Below are 20,964 nucleotides of genomic sequence, written 5' to 3'. Positions count from 1 at the left end.
TCTTCTATATATTCAGAGTGATCTCTACATCTTAAAAGGAATCAAGGGTTGGGGAGGGCTGTTGCTGGGGAGAAGCAGGGGTTGAAATCCAGCGGGGAGAGTCAGGCAAATCATCACGGGTCAATTCGGACCCAAGAAATCGGGCACGGCGCTAGCCGAGCGCCACACGAGCCTTACCCGCTCCCATCACATTCTCAGGGCCCCCGGGGCACCGACAGCTCGATCGTTCAAACACCACACAATGTGTTCAACGTTTTTATTTTTAACTCTGTTTTGGTAGTACAAAAGTCGTAAAAGTACAAACCAGACAGTTAAAAATACATCTGACACTCAAAATGGTGCAAAATTTCCTTTACAAATTTTTACATCAAGGTCGTAGCCAACTCACGCGTTACACCAGAAGTTAGCCCATCGTTAGTGTTTTGTACAGTAAGTTTGTTGTGGACCCCGATCCTTCTAAAGAAGGAAGAAAAACACAAGCCCTGTAAACATCAGTTGCTTTGGGAACACTTAAGAATTATTAGTAAAAAGCTTATGTGTTAACACATTGAACGCATAACTTTTGGCATATTTGGAAGCCGGCCAGACAAAAACTGCTCAAGTATTAGAAAATATTTAAAACGTACTCTTGGTATAAACACAATTTTAAATATGTTTGAGTATTCTCTTGCCTGTTGTATTGCTATAAAAAAAAGTGCTCTGACCTGAATAAAATTAAAAAATAATTAAAGCTGAAGAATATCTGACATTTTATTCCTCACCACTTGAGGGCGTGATATTTTTAAAGCCAAAAACGGTGCTTTATTTTTAAAAACTAAAACTATTGGCCTAGACCGCACATAGAGTATTTACACTAATACACACCCCCAGAATTCCTATATCGCTCCTTGCTGGACCTCAGTGGAATCTTTTTTCCATACTGACCTCCTCTAGTCCACTGTGTGTTACATACGCACACACAGCTCGTATTAGTTGTCAGTTTAAAAAAAAAAAAAAATCACATGAAATCGAACCTACCATTCATTTCAAAGGTTGGGAATTTTTAATTTCGATGCCAGAAACAATGGAATGAGTATATTTATGGGGAATAGTTTACACTACATTTTTATGGAAATCCTCCTCTTGGGAGTGAAGTGAGAAAGATGCTCTTTCTCCCCGAGATGAAAGAAGTGCCCCGGGGCATCCATCACCCCAACACTGACGGCAGGTCTCTGGGCTCCTGGCCCCGGGCCCTGGCCTATCATAAATGTGCTACTAACTCCGCCCCGGTTCTTTCAGGTGTTTCATAAACTACAAAGCTAAAAATAATAATAATAATAAATAAAAGTGAGGTTTTCCAGGCATACAGGGGAAATGCAACCATTAAGAGTCTTTTAAATAACACGCATTGGTTAGAAGATGGAAAATAGAAAAAGCCCAAGGAAAACGTGCCAGAGGAAGGTACGGGCCCATCCTGCCTCAGAAGTCAGGTGTTTTTGTGTTATTTTGTCCCCAGGTTATCAAAACAAGCATTTTTGTGTTTTGTTTTTAGACACTTTAAACTATTTCCCCCCTTTATTCGACGGACTAAATAAGAATTGCTTAGTGCAAGTTAAAAAAAAAAAACAAAAACGCCCTCAATATTTTGTAAGTGACCTGGGAGTGGCATGGTGGTGGCAGAAGTCAATGCAGAGTCCTTGGTCCAGGAATCCAAAGTCTGGCATGTGGTGCCATCTGACTCCATGATGTCTCGGGGGGCCAGTTTCTCAGGACGAGGCCAGATGATCTGCAAGGACCTTTCACCACCAAAGCCTCATCTTTATCTCTTGTAACAGTGAAGCTCTCAGAGGATCTTCTTGTAACCAGTTGCAAAATGAGATCCACGGGTGGCGACAAGAGTGTGCGTGTGCACAGATGTGCATGTGTGCATGCGCACATGCACACACATACACACGGAAACACCCCCAAGCATTGGCTCGATTGCACACGAATAGTTCCCCTACACACAGTGATCATATAGGAAAAACTGCAAAATGTACACCAAGGCCAGTAATGGGAGATGGGGAGGTATGGTGGTTGGGAAAGTTCTTAAATGAGCTCTTTTCTTCACTGGAAATGCAATACATTTTCCATCAGACTTTTAAACCCAAAACTTGATTCAAAGCAAACTGAATTCTGTATCCAGCACAGCACAATATTCCCTTGGAGCTTCTATCCACATGCCTGCAGACTCCACAATAGAAACTTTATAGAAATTTTAAAAACCTCCCCAAGCAATTTCTTATCTTGTAAGTCCTCAGTGTCTTAAAACTCTTCAAATAAAGTCACCCCTGCAAGAGAAAACAAAAAGGTAAGGCTTTACGGAAGGTAAACATCCTATCACATATTAACCTGTGTGGATATTTAAAAACACAGAGGAATTGTAATCAATCCTGACCCCATCCCACCCCACCCCACTGTGTTCCTTCCTGGGACCATTATTACATTTCTTCTAGAATCCAGTCTAAAGAAATGTAAGTACCACAATTTCAAAAGGACCTCATTATCGAGGTTTTATAAACCAAGAAAGAAGAGAATTTGAGAACCACAGTAGACTAAGGGTACCAGTCTGTTTCAACAGGAGTTTCTACAGTGAAGGACTGGTCGGGCATTCTCCCCCAAGTCGTGTATCACTTCTTCTCAGGACCGTGCTCTTTAACTCCCCAGCCACATTCTGCCAAGTACGAGCAGTAGGACGAATGTGTTCAGTCACAACGAAACTTCTATGTATCAGATAAGGTGACTTTCCCAAGCGGCACCAGACAGGGTTAACTCTGGGTCTCTACTGGGCACACAAGGCATCTTGGCTGGGATTTCACTGGGCAAATAAGAACACAATGATGAGAGGGCCCAATCCTAGGTGTTCATTGTAGCTCGAGGGCTGCATTGTGTCTTTAAGTTCTAACAACTGGTCCGTCCGTGTCAATGTCTACATTTATATTACAGATGAAGCCCCTGATAAACTTGTAAAACAGTTTTCTATTTTTCAAGGCTGTTTTCTGTTGTTGTTTTTACAAACATCTCCAAGTGACAGACAGTTATATGCCCGTGTACGTTCCGGTTTTGCAGGCTGGGAAAACTTAGGACATGACTGAGATTCTAGTTCTGCCTGTGTGTGTTGAAACACACATATCACATAGGCCAACGTATACCAGGTTAGGGAATGAAGCATTCTCCCCTCTGCCTGCAAACACCAAAAAAAACAAAAAACAAACAAACGAACAAAAAAAAAAACCACCCAGATGAAACCAACTTGCAGAAATAGGAAGAATAAAACTCAAGAGGCATCTTAATTTAAATGTTACTTTGTACTTATAGCTCCTTCTTCAAGATCTAACATTATCCATATTATCCTCTTCTGTAATACTGTCATTTACAGTATTCATAATAATTATGAGAGAGAGAGAGAGAGAGAGAGAGAGAGAGAGAGAGAAGAAGAAGAGAAAGAAAAAGAGAGAGAGATTGCCCAAATGAAAAGATTTGGGTAAAGGATCCTTCTCTCCTTAGCTAAAAAGGAAGTAAAACACTGTCCCCTAGAGGGTTTTTTGGGTTTTTTTTTTTTTTTTTTTTTTTTTTTAGTGTTTTATTTATTTTTGAGAGAGAGAGCATGAGCGGGGTAGGACAGAGAGAGAAGGGGACAGAGGATCTGAAGCAGGCTACACACTGACAGCAGTGAGCCCATGTGGGGCTCAAACTCACAGACCGCAAGATCATGACCTGGGACGAAGTCAAGCGCTCAACTGACCGAGCCACCCAGGTGCCCCTGCCTTTTTTTCTTATGTTTTATTTTATTTATTGTTTGAGAGGGGAGGGAGGGGCAGAGAGAGAGAGAGAGAGAGAGAGAGAGAGAATCTTAAGCAGGCTCCACATTCAGGGCAGAGCAGGACTCAGGGCTCAATCATACAACCAACCATGAGATCCTGACCTGAGCGAAAATCAAGAGGCAGACGCTTAACTGACTGAGCCACCCAGGCACCTCTGGAGTTTTTGATTATACATGAAAACAAGAATTCCCTACCCTGCATAGCTATAGCCTAGCACAGCCAAACCATGGATCTGTACCGTAGCACTGAACAAAGGCAAGCGTGGGAATACTTGCATTTGAGAGTTGATGGATATGAAAGATGTTAGCAAGGGAAAAGGTAGAAAAGGCAAAGATGGAAAAATAGAAAAATGGTCCTAAAAGACAAAACAGTAAAAAGTAGGAGCGAAATTTCGAAACTAAACTACAAACTAGGTCATTGTCTACAATATAGGGAGTCAACTATTTTTATGTCTCCTCCTTTTATCTTCTGCTCCCTTAGACCTAAATTTTTTTGCATCAAGGGAAACAAGGAGGTCAAGGGCAAGGAATGCAAGGGCCTGGAATGCAACGTTTCATCACAGTAAGCGTTTTCGATCCAATACAGGAAAACTTCCAACTTAGAATTCTTTGTACGATGTCACCGACTGTGAACAAACAGTGGGCACGACTGAGGGCTGGGCTAAGGCAGGATCTGGAGCCGGAGGCCTGGATTTGAATCCAGACCCCTAGACTCTAATCCAGCCCCCTGTGACTACCTGGGGAACCCTGGGCCGCTCTGGAGCATTTCCTCAAAGGGTTGTTGGTGGTTTTGCAAAAGCACACGATGCTTAACACAGGGCCAGCAGTCAGTACGCTCCCCAAGACTAGCTAGTATGATCGTTACCGTCATCCAAATGCCCTAAACTATCATGCTGGCTTCAACGGCTGCATTTTGTGGCTGGTTAAAATTGTACCAGATGCAGTCTGAGAGACGAAGCGGAAGATACAATTTGCTGCTTAACGGCCTCACGACTAGTAGCCGACACTAAACGGAAAAGGAAAGTTAACCTTTCTAAAAACTCTATTAAAGCTACCCGGCACTGATACACGCTTCTGGGCTCTCCCTCTTCAAAAACACGTGTTTATGGAAAGACGGCACTCCACCAGTACAGAGGCTCTCCATTTCCAGGTAAAGACCTCTTCTATCAGAATGACCATCTCGGGCAAAGAAGACGCCACCCCCTCTAGGGCTTGTACATTTCCAGCTGTGAACTCACGTGTGGGGCTGTGTCACGGGCGCATTTCCACATCGCTAAATTTCTTCTCACCGCATCCTCCAGTCGTGAATACATTCGCGTGGAGAAACAAACACATACTTTTAAATGCTATTTCTCCGACACAGCACATTAACATTAAAAGGTGCCTTCCTTGAGGTCTCACAGCGGTCAGACACCATGGGTGGGCCAGCAGCAGTCGGTGGACTGTGAGAAAACCCTCCGCCCACCCATTATTCTCCGTTCCCATCACCAGGGGACCCTACCACAGTAACAAGCCAGACTTTTCTCTCTCTGGGGATAATTTGGTGATTACTGTCTCACATACGAGTGCTCAAGCTGAAAGAAGTTCAGCAAAACTTCCTTACAATGAAAAGACGATTGGGAAATCCCAAGCGTGACCATGTCCCCTCATAAAACAAGCCTGATGGAGAGAGATCAGAAAAGGTTTATCTGGAAAGAAGGAAGAGGTCATTCTGATTATAAAGATAAAGCCCTAATTCCATTATTATATTATGGTTCCACGGAAGCCACAATACAGCACATCTTCGATTAGGACGTACATGTACCTTGTTAAAAAAGGACTCTCCAGAAAAACAATAGCTGGTCCCTTTAAAAAATAGAAACATGTTTTAAAAAACATGGACACTGAACACTAAGACCTCCAAGGACAGGGAGTTAAGGAAGGAAAACACAATCTGATTAATAATAACAGTAGCTGACATTTACAGAGTGTTTTCCATGTGCCAGGCACTGCCACGCTTGGTACTCTAGAATCGTTAACTCAATCTTTCCAATGACTCCACGAGTCAAGGACGATCCCCATTTTCATAGGAAGAAACGGAGGCTTCCAAGTTCAATAACTTGCCCACAGCCACACAATTAAGAATGGTGAGGTAGCAGTTGTACGCCATGCAGCCAGACCTGGAAGCCCACCCACTCACCCCCACGCTGCACTGGCACACCAGTCCCCACGGGAACAGCCACAGCGTCACTGAGATCTTCCGGTTCCTTCGCTTCCTGTTCCCCACCTGTGTGGGGGGCAACAGACGGGAAACGCAGAAACTGGAAACCTGGTCCGGCCACTCTCTAGGGAGAGGGCGGCTCTTCTAGTTCATCGTAGCTACACAGGAACCCGCAGAGGCTCAGACCCTGAGAACATCAAAAGTGCACCTGGAACATGGCACGACATGAATAGATACAAGGCTCCGGCATCGCAGAGCTGGATTAAGACTTTCCTAGAACACATTTCAATGAAATGGAGAGGGCAAGTTGTTTATAGAAGCAGAGCTAAGATTAGAACAGTAATATTCATACTCAAAGTCCTACAGCAACACATACGCGATCTTTCACCAGTAATCTGTGAACCGAGACTCTAACTTCCTAATTAATTTTTTTTTTTAACGTTTATTTATTTTTGAGACAGAGAGAGACAGAGCATGAACGGGGGAGGGGCAGAGAGAGAGGGAGACACAGAATCCAAAGCAGGCTCCAGGCTCCAAGCCATCAGCCCAGAGCCCGACGCGGGGCTTGAACTCAGGGACCGCGAGATCGTGACCTGAGCTGAAGTCAGACGCCTAACCAACTGAGCCACCCAGGCGCCCCTCTAACTTCCTAATTAAAGGATTACCTTCTACTAGGCTCTCCTGAACACTCTGTGGTTATATGCCCACAGGTCATTTTGCTGAAAATGTGAAGGCGGTACTGCCTGCATCGAGGGGCACCTTAGCCAGTGCGGGGAAATGGATGATACCAGAAGGTACTTGGTGTTTGCAGTCCTTTAAATCTTGCTCTGGTCTAAATTGTGTGTTACATTTTATAAATTAATATTAATGCCTTCCTATTTTTTAAACGTTCGTTTACTTTTGAGAGACAGAGAGAGAGAGCTAGTGCAAGCAGGGGGAGGGCAGAGAGACAAGGAGAGAGAGACAATCCCAAGCAGGCTCCACACTGTCAGTGCAGAGCCCAATGCGGGGCTCGAACTCACAGACCTTGAGATCATGACCTGAGCCGAAACCAAGGGTCGAACGCTTAACACACTGAGCCACCCAGGTGCCCCAGTGCCTTCCTATTTTAATAAAGTCTCCATATTTAATAAAAAGCTAATGCAGGCTAATGGATAGATCTATGGTACACTAGCTAATCAGTGACGTCTCTTTAAGTCAGCCGTTCCTCAGGATGATACGCAGCACCTTCTTTAGAAGCAACTCAAATGCTACTTAAAAAACTGCCAATTCTTTGGACTGCACCCATGACCTACGAAGTCAGGATTGAGGGGACTGGAGCCCAGGACTCCCCTTTCTTACCAGGTGCCTTAATGCACATAGAAAGGTTTAAGCCAGGAGATAAAACCCAGTACTGTTTGTCAACTGATAAAAACCACAAGAATTAAGTTCACTTCCAAAGGGCAAAGCCTGCAAACACAACCCTACAAAGTCAGCTGAGGACAAAAACTGTATCAAAGAAATGGAGGAGGAAACAGATATGAAGCATTTCAAGACTCAACTATTAATAACAATCTCAGCAACTCAATCTGAATTACAACATTTTATAGCTCAGAAATCTTACACTGAACTATTAACTAAAAAAAATTGATGCAGTCTCAACTACAAAATTGTGGGATTACAGAATCATTTTTTTAAAGTTTATTTATTTTGAGAGAGTGAGCAAGCAGGGGAGGAGCAGAGAGAGAGGGAGACAGAATCCCAAGCAGGCTCTGCGCTGTCAGCGTGGCACCCGACGCAGGGCTCGAACCCACGGACAGTGAGATCGTGACCTGAGCCAAACCCAAGAGTCGGACACTTAACCAACTGAGCTACCCAGATGCCCCAGGATCATTTTTTAACTTCCTTCATAATAGTTTGGAACTAGAGTTCAGCTCATTTGCAGACGTCTATTTTAATGATCAGATGAGTGTGCTAGCATCACACCTGTTAAGAAACCACTGAGCGCCAGCTGTGTACATATGGCCACCTGCAGGCGTGACAGAAGGTAAGACACGGTCTAAAATCTCAAAGAGCTTGGTGCTTATACAGGGAAGTGTTAAGTGATCAGCTTCAACCCAAGACAAAACGAGAGACGTTGTGTATCATTTCTTAAACAAAACTGGGGTATTTCATAACTTGCTTTTTCAGCTAATGATAGAGAGTAAATGCTCTACTGTACCAACGAAGCAGCTCCGCTCAGGGATGCAACAGTGCCCATCCCCCTCCACCCTCTTCAACATCAAGTGCTAACCAGGGAAACCACGTAAACCAGCCGGCCCGGAGGTCTCGGTTTACTTATGTTTATTCTTTGAATGCATGTGACTAATTACTTACAGTGTCCCTTTCACTCTCGGAAGAGTTCCATTTTGAATATAAGTTATATCATCATTGCTAGTGTTAACATTCATCTTCGCCAACAGAAAAGCAAAAAGCAATCTCATTATTTTAGTTTGTATTTATTTGAGTATTAGGAAGTTTGGGCATTTCCCATTGACCATTGTGTCCTTTCATGCATTGCAAGGGTTCTGCAACCAACTCCAGTGTGTGTGTGTGTGTGTGTGTGTGTGTGTGTGTGTGTGTAGGCAGGGTTTCTCCCACACCACAAAGTAATGTTCAAGACAACTGATGGGTGTCCTACAATTCAACTCGATCCTACCTCTACCTACCTGATGATACCATCAGATCCCACAGGTTAAGGCTTCAATCCCACCAGCGGACTGCCCTCTGCTTCAGATACTAATTTCAAATCCAGATTGGTACCTGTACTTCTGACCAACTGGCTATAGTCAGAGATTCCCACAAACCCCTCCATGGATTCAACTAATTTTCTAGATTGGCTCACAGGGCTTAGAAAGTGAGTTTATTCACTAGATTACCAGTTTATTACAAAGGATATTAAAGGACATAAATCAACAGCCAGATGAAGAGATACATAGGCCAAGGCCCCGAACAAAGGAGTTTCTGTAGAGTTAGGATCTTGGACACGCACGGGGCCCGGCACAATGGCATGTGGAAGTGTTCTGGTTCACAAACCTGGAAGCTCTCCGAACCCTCCCTTTTTGAGTTTTTAGGGAGGCTTCATTACAGAAGGATGGCGCATTAAATCACTAACCATTAGTTGCCCTCCAGCCCCTCTCCCTTCTCTGGAGGTGGGGGGTGCAGTGGGAGTACTAAGAGTTCCACCCCTCTAATCAGATGGTTGGCTCCCTAGCAAAGCCCTCCCCATCCTTTGGTTACCTGGGGGCTTTTCAAAGTCACTTCATTAACATAAAACAAAAGACATTTTATAGTTCTCATCCCGTAAGAAATTTCAAGAGTTTTATTAGCTCTGTACAAGAAACGAGGATCAACTATATATTTCTTATTATAAAATTTTTTTAATGTTTACTTATTTTTGAGAGAGAGAGAGAGACAGAACGCGACCAAGGAAGGGGCAGAGAGAGAGGGACACGCAGAATCTGAAGCAGCACCAGGCTCTGAGCTGTCAGCACAGAGCCCAACGCAGGGTTCGAACTCGGGAACAGCGAGATCATGACCTGAGCTGAAGTGGGATGCTTAACGGACTGAGCCACCCAGGTGCCCCTAGCTTTTTGTTATCAACTGCGAGCAACTTTTTAATGTATGGGGGCCAATTCAGGAGAAATAAAAATGCTTATAGGTATTTTCCATTCAAAATTTAAATAGCTTTTTTAAGTAGCATAGAGAAGAAATACATATTCCTACAAATTATATTCTCTTCTTTATTGAATGAATAGAACCAGTAACAAATTTTTCACTCCTTATAGCTTTGAAACTTCTGACATTAGATTTGGATCTTACTGAAAAGTCTGAAGGCTGCTCTTTACTAAGTTCTTATACTCGCAGCAATTTAAATGTGTTCATATATTTGGCAACAATGGGTTTCCCAAGTGACAATAACTGAACACTTGTGACTTACCAGCCCTTTGGGATGGTGAGATTCAGAGCACTTTATTCCAAATAAAATGTACCTGACATCAAAAGTTATTCTGTATCTAACGGGGGCACCTGAGTGGTTCAGTTGGTTAGGCATCCAACTCTTGATAAATCAACTCAGGTCATGATCGCATGGTTCGTGCGATCGAGTCTCACATTGGGTTCGGTGCAGACAGTGTGGAGCCTGGTTGGGATTCTTTCTCTCCCTCTTTCTGTGTTCCTCCCTCGTTCATATCCTTCTCTCTCTCTCTCTCTCTCTCTCTCTCTCTCTCTCTTTCTTTCTCTCTCTTTCAAGATAAATAAATAAACTTAAAAAAAAAAGTTATTCTGGGGCGCCTGGGTGGCTTGGTCGGTTAAGCGTCTGACTTCGGCTCAGGTCATGATCTCACAGTCCGTGGGTTCGAGCCCCGCGTCAGGCTCTGTGCTGACAGCTCAGAGCCTGGAGCCTGTTTCAGATTCTGTGTGTCCCTCTCTCTCTGCTCCTCCCCTGTTCATGCTCTGTCTCTCTCTGTCTCAAAAATAAATAAACGTTAAAAAAATTTTTTTTAAAAAAAGTTATTCTGTATCTGGAAAAACAAGGGTTCACTAGGGAATTATTTAAATGCAATTCAGCAGTTCCCTATTAGTCTCAATACATCTATGATTCAACAGGTATACTGGCTACAGGTAGCTTTCTAAAAAGGAAAGCCAAACTAGTTAGACATTGCCTCTCCTGGCTTGTGAGCCAGAGGTTCAGCCCACTGGCTCTCGGTAAGCCGCTTCATGAGAATCAAGTGAAATACTACAACACCTATGTCTAACCTGGCCTCTCAGCACCTCAGGAAAAATTTTAAACCTCAAAAACAGTAATTTTTTACACGTTAGTTTGCTAAGTGTTTAAATAAGGCTTGCCTGATACAATAATAATATCTAGCATTTGCCGGTTTAGCACTTACTAAGTGCCAAGGAATGACATCCCTATGAGGTAGGTGATACTGTTACTATTATCCCCACTTTACAGGTGGAGAAGCTGAGGCATCAGAGGCGGAAGTTGTCCAGGGCTACACAGCTAACAAGTGACAGACCAGAACTTGAGCACGAGGAGCCTGATTCCAGAACCTACGCTGTGGGGTTCCTTCAGCATCCTATGTCCTGCTTACCTCTAGCAAACAGGCACTGTTACTTACTTAAGCTATTTAATGTTAGTAGATTCGAAGCCTCAAGTTACAAATTAAGAAAACTAAAACTCCCAGTTACAACCATTAATTCCCTTTTCCTTCTAGTTCTAGGCAAAAATGTCTCCAAAAGCCTTTCATTTTCTGCCTCTGTCAAGCCCCCACAGGCCTGTGTCCGGATGGGCCAGTCTCCAGGAGCCTCCAATGCTGAGTTTCTGTGTTGAAAAGGACAGAGGTCACAGCCCCCTCTTTCTTAAGTCCTGTCAAAGGACTGACAGAGGAGCTGAGTTCTCTTGAGGGGTCAGCGGGTCAACTTCCGGTCAAAAAACAGGAGGGGCCCTGGAACAGACACTGCGGAGGGAGAAGCACGCAGGGGACACACAGGCAGCTTGCTTTAGTGGCAACTGGAAGTCAACCAACACGAAAAACCTCTGGGCCGCCACACTGTCTGAATCCTGAGAATACTCAAGAATACGTTTCAGTCTCTTCTGTCCACACAGCTGGGGAAGGAGAGCTCTGAAAGAACGTCATCGTTGACCAGCGAAGTATGTTTGCAGGTCCACCAAAACCCTCACATTATCTCCATACATGTCTTGGAGCAACTCCCAGTAACAAACAGGGCACATCACTTGTAAACAGTGTGCCCAGCACTTGCACTCGGCAGGGCTCAACCAATGGGGGAGAGTAAAAAGTCAACAGTCCCCGGGACCTATTAGCCATCAACCTCAACAGCAAGCAAGGTGCAGACAAATATCTACGTTCATCTTCCTCCTTGGAGGAAGGGGCAAAAGAGGGAGCTGTACATACACGTGTGTTGCATACACGCGTATATGCATAGAATACTCCTGAAAGGACAGAGGACACCAGTAATCATGGCTCCCTGCCGGGAAGACTTCATTGCAGTGAGGAGGAAGGGCTGCAAATTGGGTGAAGAATTCGCGGTTTTCAAAGACTTATTTTTCACCCTGCAGCCTTTTATGCTGCTTGAATATTTTATTGTGTACATGTCTTATTTCTCAATTCTTAAAAAATAATTCAAGTTCGGGGCTACTGGGTGGCTCAGTCGGTTAAGCATCCGACTTCGGCTCAGGTCATGATCTCGCAGTTCGGGAGTTCAAGCCCCGTGCCGGGCTCCGTGCTGACAGCTCAGGGCCTGGAGCCTGCTTCAGATTCTGTGTGTGTGTATGTGTGTCTCTCTCTCTGCCCCTCCCCCGCTCATGCTTGGTCTCTCTCTCTCTCTCTTAAAAATAAATAAAACATTAATAAACAAAATCTTTAAAAATAATAATAATAATTCAAACTCTTGTAAAAACCAATTCACCAGAGACAATGAGGGAAATGAATTGCCAGGAAGTCCAGGCTCTGGAATCCATCACCGGCATGACCTTGAACAATATACATAACCTCTTAGGAGCTCCCTCCTCTGACAGGAGGGGACAAGGAGGCATGGGGAGAAAAGTCCTACATAAAAACTAGAACCGAAGCTCCGAGAAAGCATGGCCTTTGTCTGTCCACCTTCCACATTTCTATGTCCCTAAGGCCTGGCACAGAGCCTCACACATAGGAGCGGCTCAATAAATACTGTTAAAAAATCTAACTGTACCTGAATTGACCTGAATTGGCAATCACAGCTCCTCTGAGAACTCAAAGTCTATGATCTTAGCGAACCTGTAAGAAAACAGAATTGCTCACGACCTGAACCTGATGCAGGCACAGCTCTAACAGCCAAATGCCATCAGAGGGTCCCCATAGGAGACAAAAGGAGGCCATGCCTGGTGAAGGCGGATAATGTGACATGATCGCTGCTTTGCCGCACAGGGCTGAGAGACTGAAGGAGGACTTTTTTTTTTTCCTCAGAGAAAGTAAAGCTCCCTCAAACTCCAAAGCCACTGAACATGTTAGCATCAAATGTGGATTTCTACCCCTCCAAGCCCTGTCACTGCCTGAACCTGGGAGCTGGGCAAAAGTAATCGCTCTGAGCCTGGTTCTTCATCTGTAGTGTGGAGAGATTATCACCCATAAGGTTGCATCTAAATCTCTGTCCCTCGCTCAGCTGTTCTCCTCATCTGGCCAGTTCCACCTGCCTGTTCTTCCCACTGAAAGGTCCCGGGCAGGTGTTAGCTTCCCTCCACTTCCACGTCAGGTGGGCTCAGCAGGGACTTTCAGGCTCTTCCACACAGGGACACAGGCACCCACCCAAGTACTGCTTTTGCCCTTTAGAAACGTGCTCAGCAGCTAACAATCGAGGCAGGTGTTCCTATCTATGCCTACTTAAGTACAGTTTCTTCTCATATATTTCTAGGCATGGCCTCTTTAAAGCCAGCGAGTCAAATGAAGGGACTTTCATCAAACCTAAGATAACTCTGGGGCACCTGGGTGGCTCAGTCAGTTAAGCATCCGACTTCGGCTCAGGTCATGATCTCACGGGTTGTGGGTTCAAGCCCCGTGTCGGGCCCTGGCTGACAGCTCAGAGCCTGGAGCCTGCTTTGGATTCTGTGTCTCCCTTTCTCTCTGCTCCTCCCCTGCTCATTCTCTCTCTCTCTCTCTCTCTCTCAAGAATAAACATTAAAAAACCTGAGATAACTTTTTTTGCTTTCTAAAAAAGTGTATATTTTGCCCTGAAAAAATTACAAGCTCTGGATAAAAATATTAGCTAACAGGCAGTGCCTTAAGTCTCTCATCATCCTCTCCTTGCCTGGAGAGTTAACAGAAGACCAGCAACGCAAAGGACTACAAATAATGCAGCCTGACCTCATCAGGGAGGCCCCCGGGGGACCCTTCACTACACCCCAGTCATAGAGTTCAAAAGGAAGGAGGAGGAAAGGAAGGCACCAAAGGTCAGGCAAGCTGACCTTGTGATTGGCCCTGATGCTCAGGAGGCAGGGAGCACGATCCATGAAAGAGCCTTGTCAGAAAGAAGACTTTTATCCCAGAACAGAGCCCCAGCACAGCAGTTTTGCACAGAAAACTCGGTCCACACCACTACCTCTTAATTTAACCCGCCCTCTGATCTGTAGGATACGAAGAACTAAAGCCGGGAAAACCTTCTAACTGCCTTGTTCCTAATTCTGATTCCACCTCCAATAGGAGGGGATAGTTATTTCTAAATCCTCTTTAACACAGACAAGAAAATGGCCCAAATTCCGGAGAGACTTGCCAAACATTAACTGTTAAAATGTCGTGAGAGTCCAATGCTCTAATATTCTTTAGATTAAAATGTCACGAGTGTCCAACGCTCTAATATTCTTTAGAGGTAAGAAGGGATTCACAGAGCCTCAAGCTGATGCTTGAGAAATGGGCCAATAAATAAGACCAACCAAGAATGGGATGAAAATTATTGATGATAGTGAATATTTCGTAAATACTAACTCTGTGCCAAGGACAGACTGAGGAACAATATGTTACCTCACTGAAGTCCAACAACAACCCCGTTATAAAGATGAGGAACCTGAAGCCCATAGGGGTTAAGCAGTCAGAAGCAGCACTGTTCAAATTAAGTCTAAAAACAGTTTAAAACTCAGCTTTTGGGGCACCTGGGTGGTTCAGTCGGTTGAGCGTCCAACTTTGGCTCGGGTCATGATCTCGCAGTCTGTGAGTTCGAGCCCCGTGTCGAGCTCTGTGCTGACAGGTGGGAGCCCGGAGCCTGCTTCTGATTCTGTGTCCCCTCTCTCTCTGTCCCTCCCCTGCTAATGCTGGGACTCTCTCTCTCAAAAATAAGTAATAATAAAACATTTTTTTAAATAATAAAAATAAATAAAACTCAGCATTTAATCACTAAAATAAATTCCTGAAATAATCAACAGAACCACTCCAATAATAAAAGAGCTTAAAAAATAAAAAGCCATGTGTAATATTATGAATTTTTGTTTTGATAAAAAAGTGTTACGTACACTTTCCAAATCAATGTTTCAATAAGATCCTACCGTAAGATGCAAAAAGGAACACAAACGTCAGAAATGTGTGATATCAAACGCTTACGACAGCCTCACTTTTACAAAGCAAAAGAACAGTGATAATGAAGACAAGGCAGTGGCATTTGGAGGCTGAAAGCAATTTGATTTATTTAACTTCAAAGAACAAAAGCTTATTCTTCTAAGAAATCAAAACACATTTTCTGTGAAAAAAAAGAGACCATTTTAACCGCATTGCCAAAATAAATCAGGCAGAGAGCAAGTTAGATCTCACTACAAAAAAGACCTCAGGCCAGTGAAACAGGGGGAAAAAAATAAGGGGAAGAAGAAATGCCAACAACAGATTTTGTTTTTTAAAAAGAGAAGGAGAGAGAGAGAGAAATATAAGTCTAGTTTCTAGTATCAATCCCTAATTTTAAAAAAAGGAACCAAGCCAAGGAGTAGATATGATTTCACATGTGAATATTTAAATCAATTTCTTCACTAAAAATCCAAATTTAAACAAAAGCATTTTTCAGGAAAAAACAAAACATTCAAAACTGTATACGAGGCTGTATGAAAGGTGCGTAACACTCCTGTCTTACTTTATTAGCTATATTCTGGCAAACCTTCCGATTCAGTCCTGAACCAGAGATTTGGGGCCCAAATGGAAAAATGTCAGGATTTCTCTAGCTGGAAAATCAAGTGATGTTAAATACCCAAAACATACCCTTTGGGGGTGGGGGGTGGAGCAGGGGGCGTGAGAAATATTAAAATACCTAGCAAGAAAAATTTTAATGAATAAATTTTTTACATGTCAATGACTATTCCTTTCCCTTCTTTTTCAGAATCCATTTTCATCAGACTTGGCCACTCAGCAGGCCCCAACTCCAGGAGGCTCTGACCACAGGGTCCACTTTCCCCAGACCCAGATGGGAGGTCAGGCCTGTGACTCCAGAACCCTGGCAGAGGGGCGGGGCTCTAAACTCCACCTTCTTCTTCCTGGTGACTCTGAACACGTCGCTTAAACTCTGTGCTTTCATTTGCAGAATCGGGCACTAACTAGCACCTACCTACTGCTGTTGTGAGGATTAAATCAGTGAATATGTGCGATGTGCCTTTCAAAGCATGTCAGGTACATAGTAAATACTGGATATACAACAGGTATTTAAGTTACTCAATGGCTCATGAGCATTCATGATATAATTCTCTCCACTTTTGTGTTTGTTTGAAAATTTCCATAATAAAACTTTTTATTTTTAATTTCAAAACTAATTACAATAGAAGGCTCGGAAAACACATCCCCTTTCTAAGGTCATTCATGAGCTCGTTGTTGATTTTGAACGGCTTAGTCCAATATGATTACCCTCTACTAAGAAGAGCCAACTACACACCAGACTCTGTGTTGCGCTTGCCTTAAATCAATGAATTTAATGTCCTTATGTCATATTCAAGGCAAGTGGGTTTACGTGGGAGTTAAGTACAATTTCCACGAGGTGAAGCTAGGACGTGAGACCACGTCTGCTGGTCAAATCCAATGTTCTCTTACGAAATCCTGGTGGATGATTGTGCACTTTGAAGAGAATATCAAACTGTAAATCAGATGTGGTCAGGACTTCAGATGATTGGACCAAATTCTCATGGTCAGATACAGGCAGAATTTGGGCCAAGAAAACCACCTGAGCAATCCTAATTCTTGAAACCTTCTCACATCTCAAGTGCCCCCTCTCTCCAGGCAGTCGGGCCAAGACTGAGCCTGACACGGGATCACACTGCACTTCCTGCCTCAGGGAGACCAGTGTCTTCTTACACGGGGTCTGCTCCAAGGGTCGACACATGGCCAGGCTGAGGACTCAAGGGCAAACTGTCGTCACGACCCATAGCTTTCTGTGCTGCTGAGAGGGCTGGGCCTTCCTCACCTTACACGTGGACAGCCAGGTGCTTCTCTTCTCAGGATTAAAGTCCTCACGACTTTAATCAGATTTACCTCTTATTTACCAAAGTCACTCACATTCCGACTCGAATACCGAGAATACCATCCACTCTGTTCAATAAAACTTTCCGTGACGACAGAAGTGTTCCGGATCTGCACTGTCCAGTATGGCAGCCCTAGCTGGCCAACTGTGGCTACTGAACATGAGACGTGGACGAGTGCAACCACAAAACTACATTTTTAATTTTGATTAGTTTAGATTTAAGTAGCCACAGGTGATTAGTGGCTACCATATTAGGACACAAGGTTCTGGATCACTGTGGAAATGCCCTCCATTCATGGGTCTAGGGGTGCCTCTTAGTAAAAGCATCTTAGGACAGTAGAAGAATATAGTTGGTCTTGTAGTCAGAGCCTAGGTTCAAATCAGCTCCTCCTTCCAGTTAAGTGACCCTTAACATGTAACTTACCCTTTCCATTCACTGGCTCTCTCGTCTATAAAACTGGGAAAATGATGTCCATCCCATTAGAGATGTTTATAATGGTGACACGTGAGATCTGTATCAATCAATACAATGTCCAGACGACTAGAATACTGAATCGACATCAGCTGCTTTTACTGTCTTCATCATTCTCTTCCTTTTCTTAAATCCCTCTTGGTTCCCTCCCCAAGGCACCAGTAACTGGCTGAGAAGTCAGAGATAGACTTTTCTGCTCTTCTTTCTTTATTTTTAAAGTTTGTTTGTTTATTTATTTATTTATTTATTTACTGAGAGAGAGAGAGAGAGAGCGCGCACATGCACACATGCACCCACCAGCAGGGGAGGGGCAGAGAGAGAGGCAGAAAGAGAATCCCAAGCAGGCTCTGCACTGTTAGTGCAGAGGCCAACTCGGGGCTCGAATCCACAAACTGTGAGATCATGACCTGAGCCAAAATCAAGAGTCAGATGTAACATACTGAGCACCCCCCGTCACCCTTGTTCCTCTTCTTTAAAGAAAGCCCTATTGGCTTCTAAACTCAGGGGAAGGGGCCAGATCGTTCCCAAATGCAAGACTGCGAGAACGAACATTGGCAGCTCTCAGAGCCCCTGTGTCTTAGAGATTTCAAGAGCACTACTCTTCCAGATCATCCTCAACCCCTCCGAGCCTGGGCAGATTAGCGGAGAAACTTCACTTGCACGGCACTTCTCTCCCCAACTCGGCCGCGCCAGCCACATCTCCGCTTGACTCCTGGGCTCAGGTTCAACCTTGCCTCTCTCCTGCACCTTCAAGACCCCAGCCAGCCTACCTCCCCACGCCCCACCCTCCCCTCCCTTTGCCAGTGTGACCTCTTCTGCCTTCCCATCCAGGCTCTGGAAGTTTGACTGGAGTTTGCAGAGCATAATTACTCCAGAGTCTGTGCACTCGCCTTCTTACACATAATAAGAAACGTGAAAGGGGTGAATGCTACCCAAGCCAGAACAGAAAGAAAAGAGTCAGATGAAAGCTAAGCCAATAGCAAATTATCACAAGCCTTTTTTCTTTTCTGAGCACTATCATTCAAAATGAAGATTGCCCAGCCAAGAAGCATCCACTTTTGCTTTATAAATCACTTCAAAATATTTACTTGGAAGAGTAATACTCCTACTGGGGCACATCAAAGAAAACTGGTTTCCAACTCAATTGAAGGAAAAAACATAGGTTTGTTTGCTCCAGGCTTTTTCAAATCACAGTTTACCTAGAAATGACGACAAGACTATATTTCATTTCGCCTGCATGGGTTGTTAAAAGATATTTAATAAGCTGCCAACATTAAAAACCTGTGGTGATTTCACATTTTAAAAGTCTAGATTTCTGCCTTTTTTTTTTTTTGCAGAAGAACTAGCAACACTTAAGTGCCTTCTGCCTTGTGGTGATAGAAGTCCTGTGGCTGGGTTTGCCGCAATCCCGGCCATTCCACATTGCTTCTGAAGGAACCCTCTCTCCCCATTACCATGCAGGCCAGGCCCCTGGAGGCAGCCAAGCTCGTGGTCTCTTTACAAGAAGCTCTGAAAAGGCAAATAATCCCATTCCATCCCCGACAGTCCTACAGGTTGTCACTTCCCTGCCAAGTCATTCCCACACTCCCACACACCCCAGGAGGCTCCAGCACCTTCTCCCCACCGTGCCCCGCCCCCCATGTCACCCCAGCTGCAACTCACCTGCTACTCTGTGTCACTCCGTTCTCCCCTCACAGGTGTCACAGGCACCTCCCCATTGACGCCGTCAGTCCCACTAACTGACATCAAACTTCTCCGCTCCTTCTGGTTTGACTTGTGTTCCACTTTTGTCACTCTAAACCTGAGGAGGCAAAGAGCAGACGTGATGGGTGTTGCTTTTTTAGTAAAAAAGAATCAAGAGTGAATCAAAAATCTAGAGGATCCTGGGGCACCTGGGGGGCTCAGTCTGTTAAGCATCCAACTCTTGATACGGGCTCAGGTCATGATCTCCCGGTCTGTGGGTTTGAGTCCCATGTGGAACTCTGTGCTGACAGGGCAGAACCTGCTTGGGATTGTCTCTGCCCCTCCCCGGCTCATGCACACTCTGTCTCTCAAAATAAATAAATAAACTTTTACTTTTTTTTTTTTTTTTTTTTAAATCTAGAGGATCCCAAAGGATCTCAGTCAAAAGTTGGGACATCAACGAAAAAAGCCCTAGTCAATAGGAGGGGCGTTCCCACCCAGCAAATGCCCCTGTCCCCTGCCAAACTTTCCAGCTGATTTTCACTCAACACATCACACACAATGCTGGATACTTTACAGAGCATTAAAAATGCATTAAAAAGTTTGGGTACCCAAATTTTAAACAGCCTCAGGGTTGTGGTTTCTAACAAGGACACGAGATTATCATCAGTTGTTTTAACCACAGAAGGCTGGAGAAAAGCACAACTAGTTTTCAGTTAAACTGATGTAACCAAAATGTTCACTCAAGAACTGCCTCAGAGGGCACCCCTCAGAGAGACTTATCTCTGCACACACTTGGCCAGAGGAGCCCCAACCATGAATTTTATCAGGATCAGTTGGTGGTAGTTTCTGTGTGTGTTCCGTTTTTGACGGTTTTTTTTTTTTTAAGGCAAATTTAGCTTTTCGTTAAGGGTTAAGGAAAAAGTGAAGGGAATAAGGAGGAGATTTTCACTGAGAATTAGAGTCTGCTCGGCTTCCCCTCTCCTCAGAAGAGAACAATCACCAGGCTCACGGCAGGGATTTTGTGCTCTGTAGTTCAGAGGCCCCCACACAGCCTCCAAGTTTGGCCTTCACCTGCAGATCATGAAAAACATGGTGGCGATCCACAGCACCCTCAAAAACTACATATTGTTACCAGAAAAACAAGTACAAGAATATGTCCATATGGGAAAAAGATAGAATAAAGATGCTCAGATTAGAAACAACACGTACTCCTGCAGTTCACAAGAGTATCCCTCCAGCGAATGCAAAACTGAAAGTGGTTAAACATTTGATAAGAATCAAGCCCCTGAAGCTGCCACAAGGACTTCCGGCAGAGGAGGACATATCTGGCACGCGGCTCGGCTCGAGAGTGCTGGGGAGTCAGTGGCGTGGTGGCATCTCAATCCCGTACATCAGGAAGCACATATGTCCTGATGCCAGAACAGCTTCGTATTAAAAAATGAACATCAGGGGCGCCTGGGTGGCTCAGTCATGACCTCACCGTTCGTGGGTTCAAGCCCCGCGGCGGGCTCTGTGCTGACAGCTCAGAGCCTGGAGCCTGCTTCGGATTCTGTCTCCCTCTCTCTCTGCCCCTCCCCTGCTTGTACTCTGTCTCTCTCTCTCTCTCTCTCAAAAATAAATAAACATTAAAAAAATTTTTTTAATTAAATCATTTTTGTTTAAAGATAATGAGAAAGTGTTTTCATTAAAATATATCTTAGGGGTGCCTGGATGGCTCAGTCAGTTAAGCGTCAGACTCTTGATTTCTGCTCAGGTTATGACCTCATAGTT

General features: G+C 44.3%; 1 protein-coding gene across 4 annotated transcripts in view; it reads right to left on the bottom strand.

The window, feature by feature from the left end:
* Positions 1-242: 242 nt before the first annotated feature.
* Positions 243-20,964, bottom strand: part of RELL1 (RELT like 1) — a 69,452-nt gene continuing 48,730 nt past the window's right edge. For 3 of the 4 annotated variants that reach the window (XM_042984773.1, XM_007098921.3, XM_042984774.1), the window contains 2 exons: positions 19,171-19,309; positions 243-2,309 (listed from right to left, as the gene is read on the bottom strand). In XM_042984773.1, coding sequence (XP_042840707.1) covers positions 19,174-19,309 — 136 coding nt within the window. In that variant the 3' untranslated portion in view covers positions 243-2,309; positions 19,171-19,173. Of the gene's footprint in view, positions 2,310-17,879; positions 18,708-19,170; positions 19,310-20,964 lie in introns of those variants that run through there. The other variant, XM_042984772.1, reaches the window with a different exon arrangement.

The sequence above is a fragment of the Panthera tigris genome, chromosome B1, assembly GCF_018350195.1.
Source record: "Panthera tigris isolate Pti1 chromosome B1, P.tigris_Pti1_mat1.1, whole genome shotgun sequence".
NCBI lineage: Eukaryota > Metazoa > Chordata > Mammalia > Carnivora > Felidae > Panthera > Panthera tigris.
This window is presented reverse-complemented; position numbering and strand designations above follow the sequence as displayed.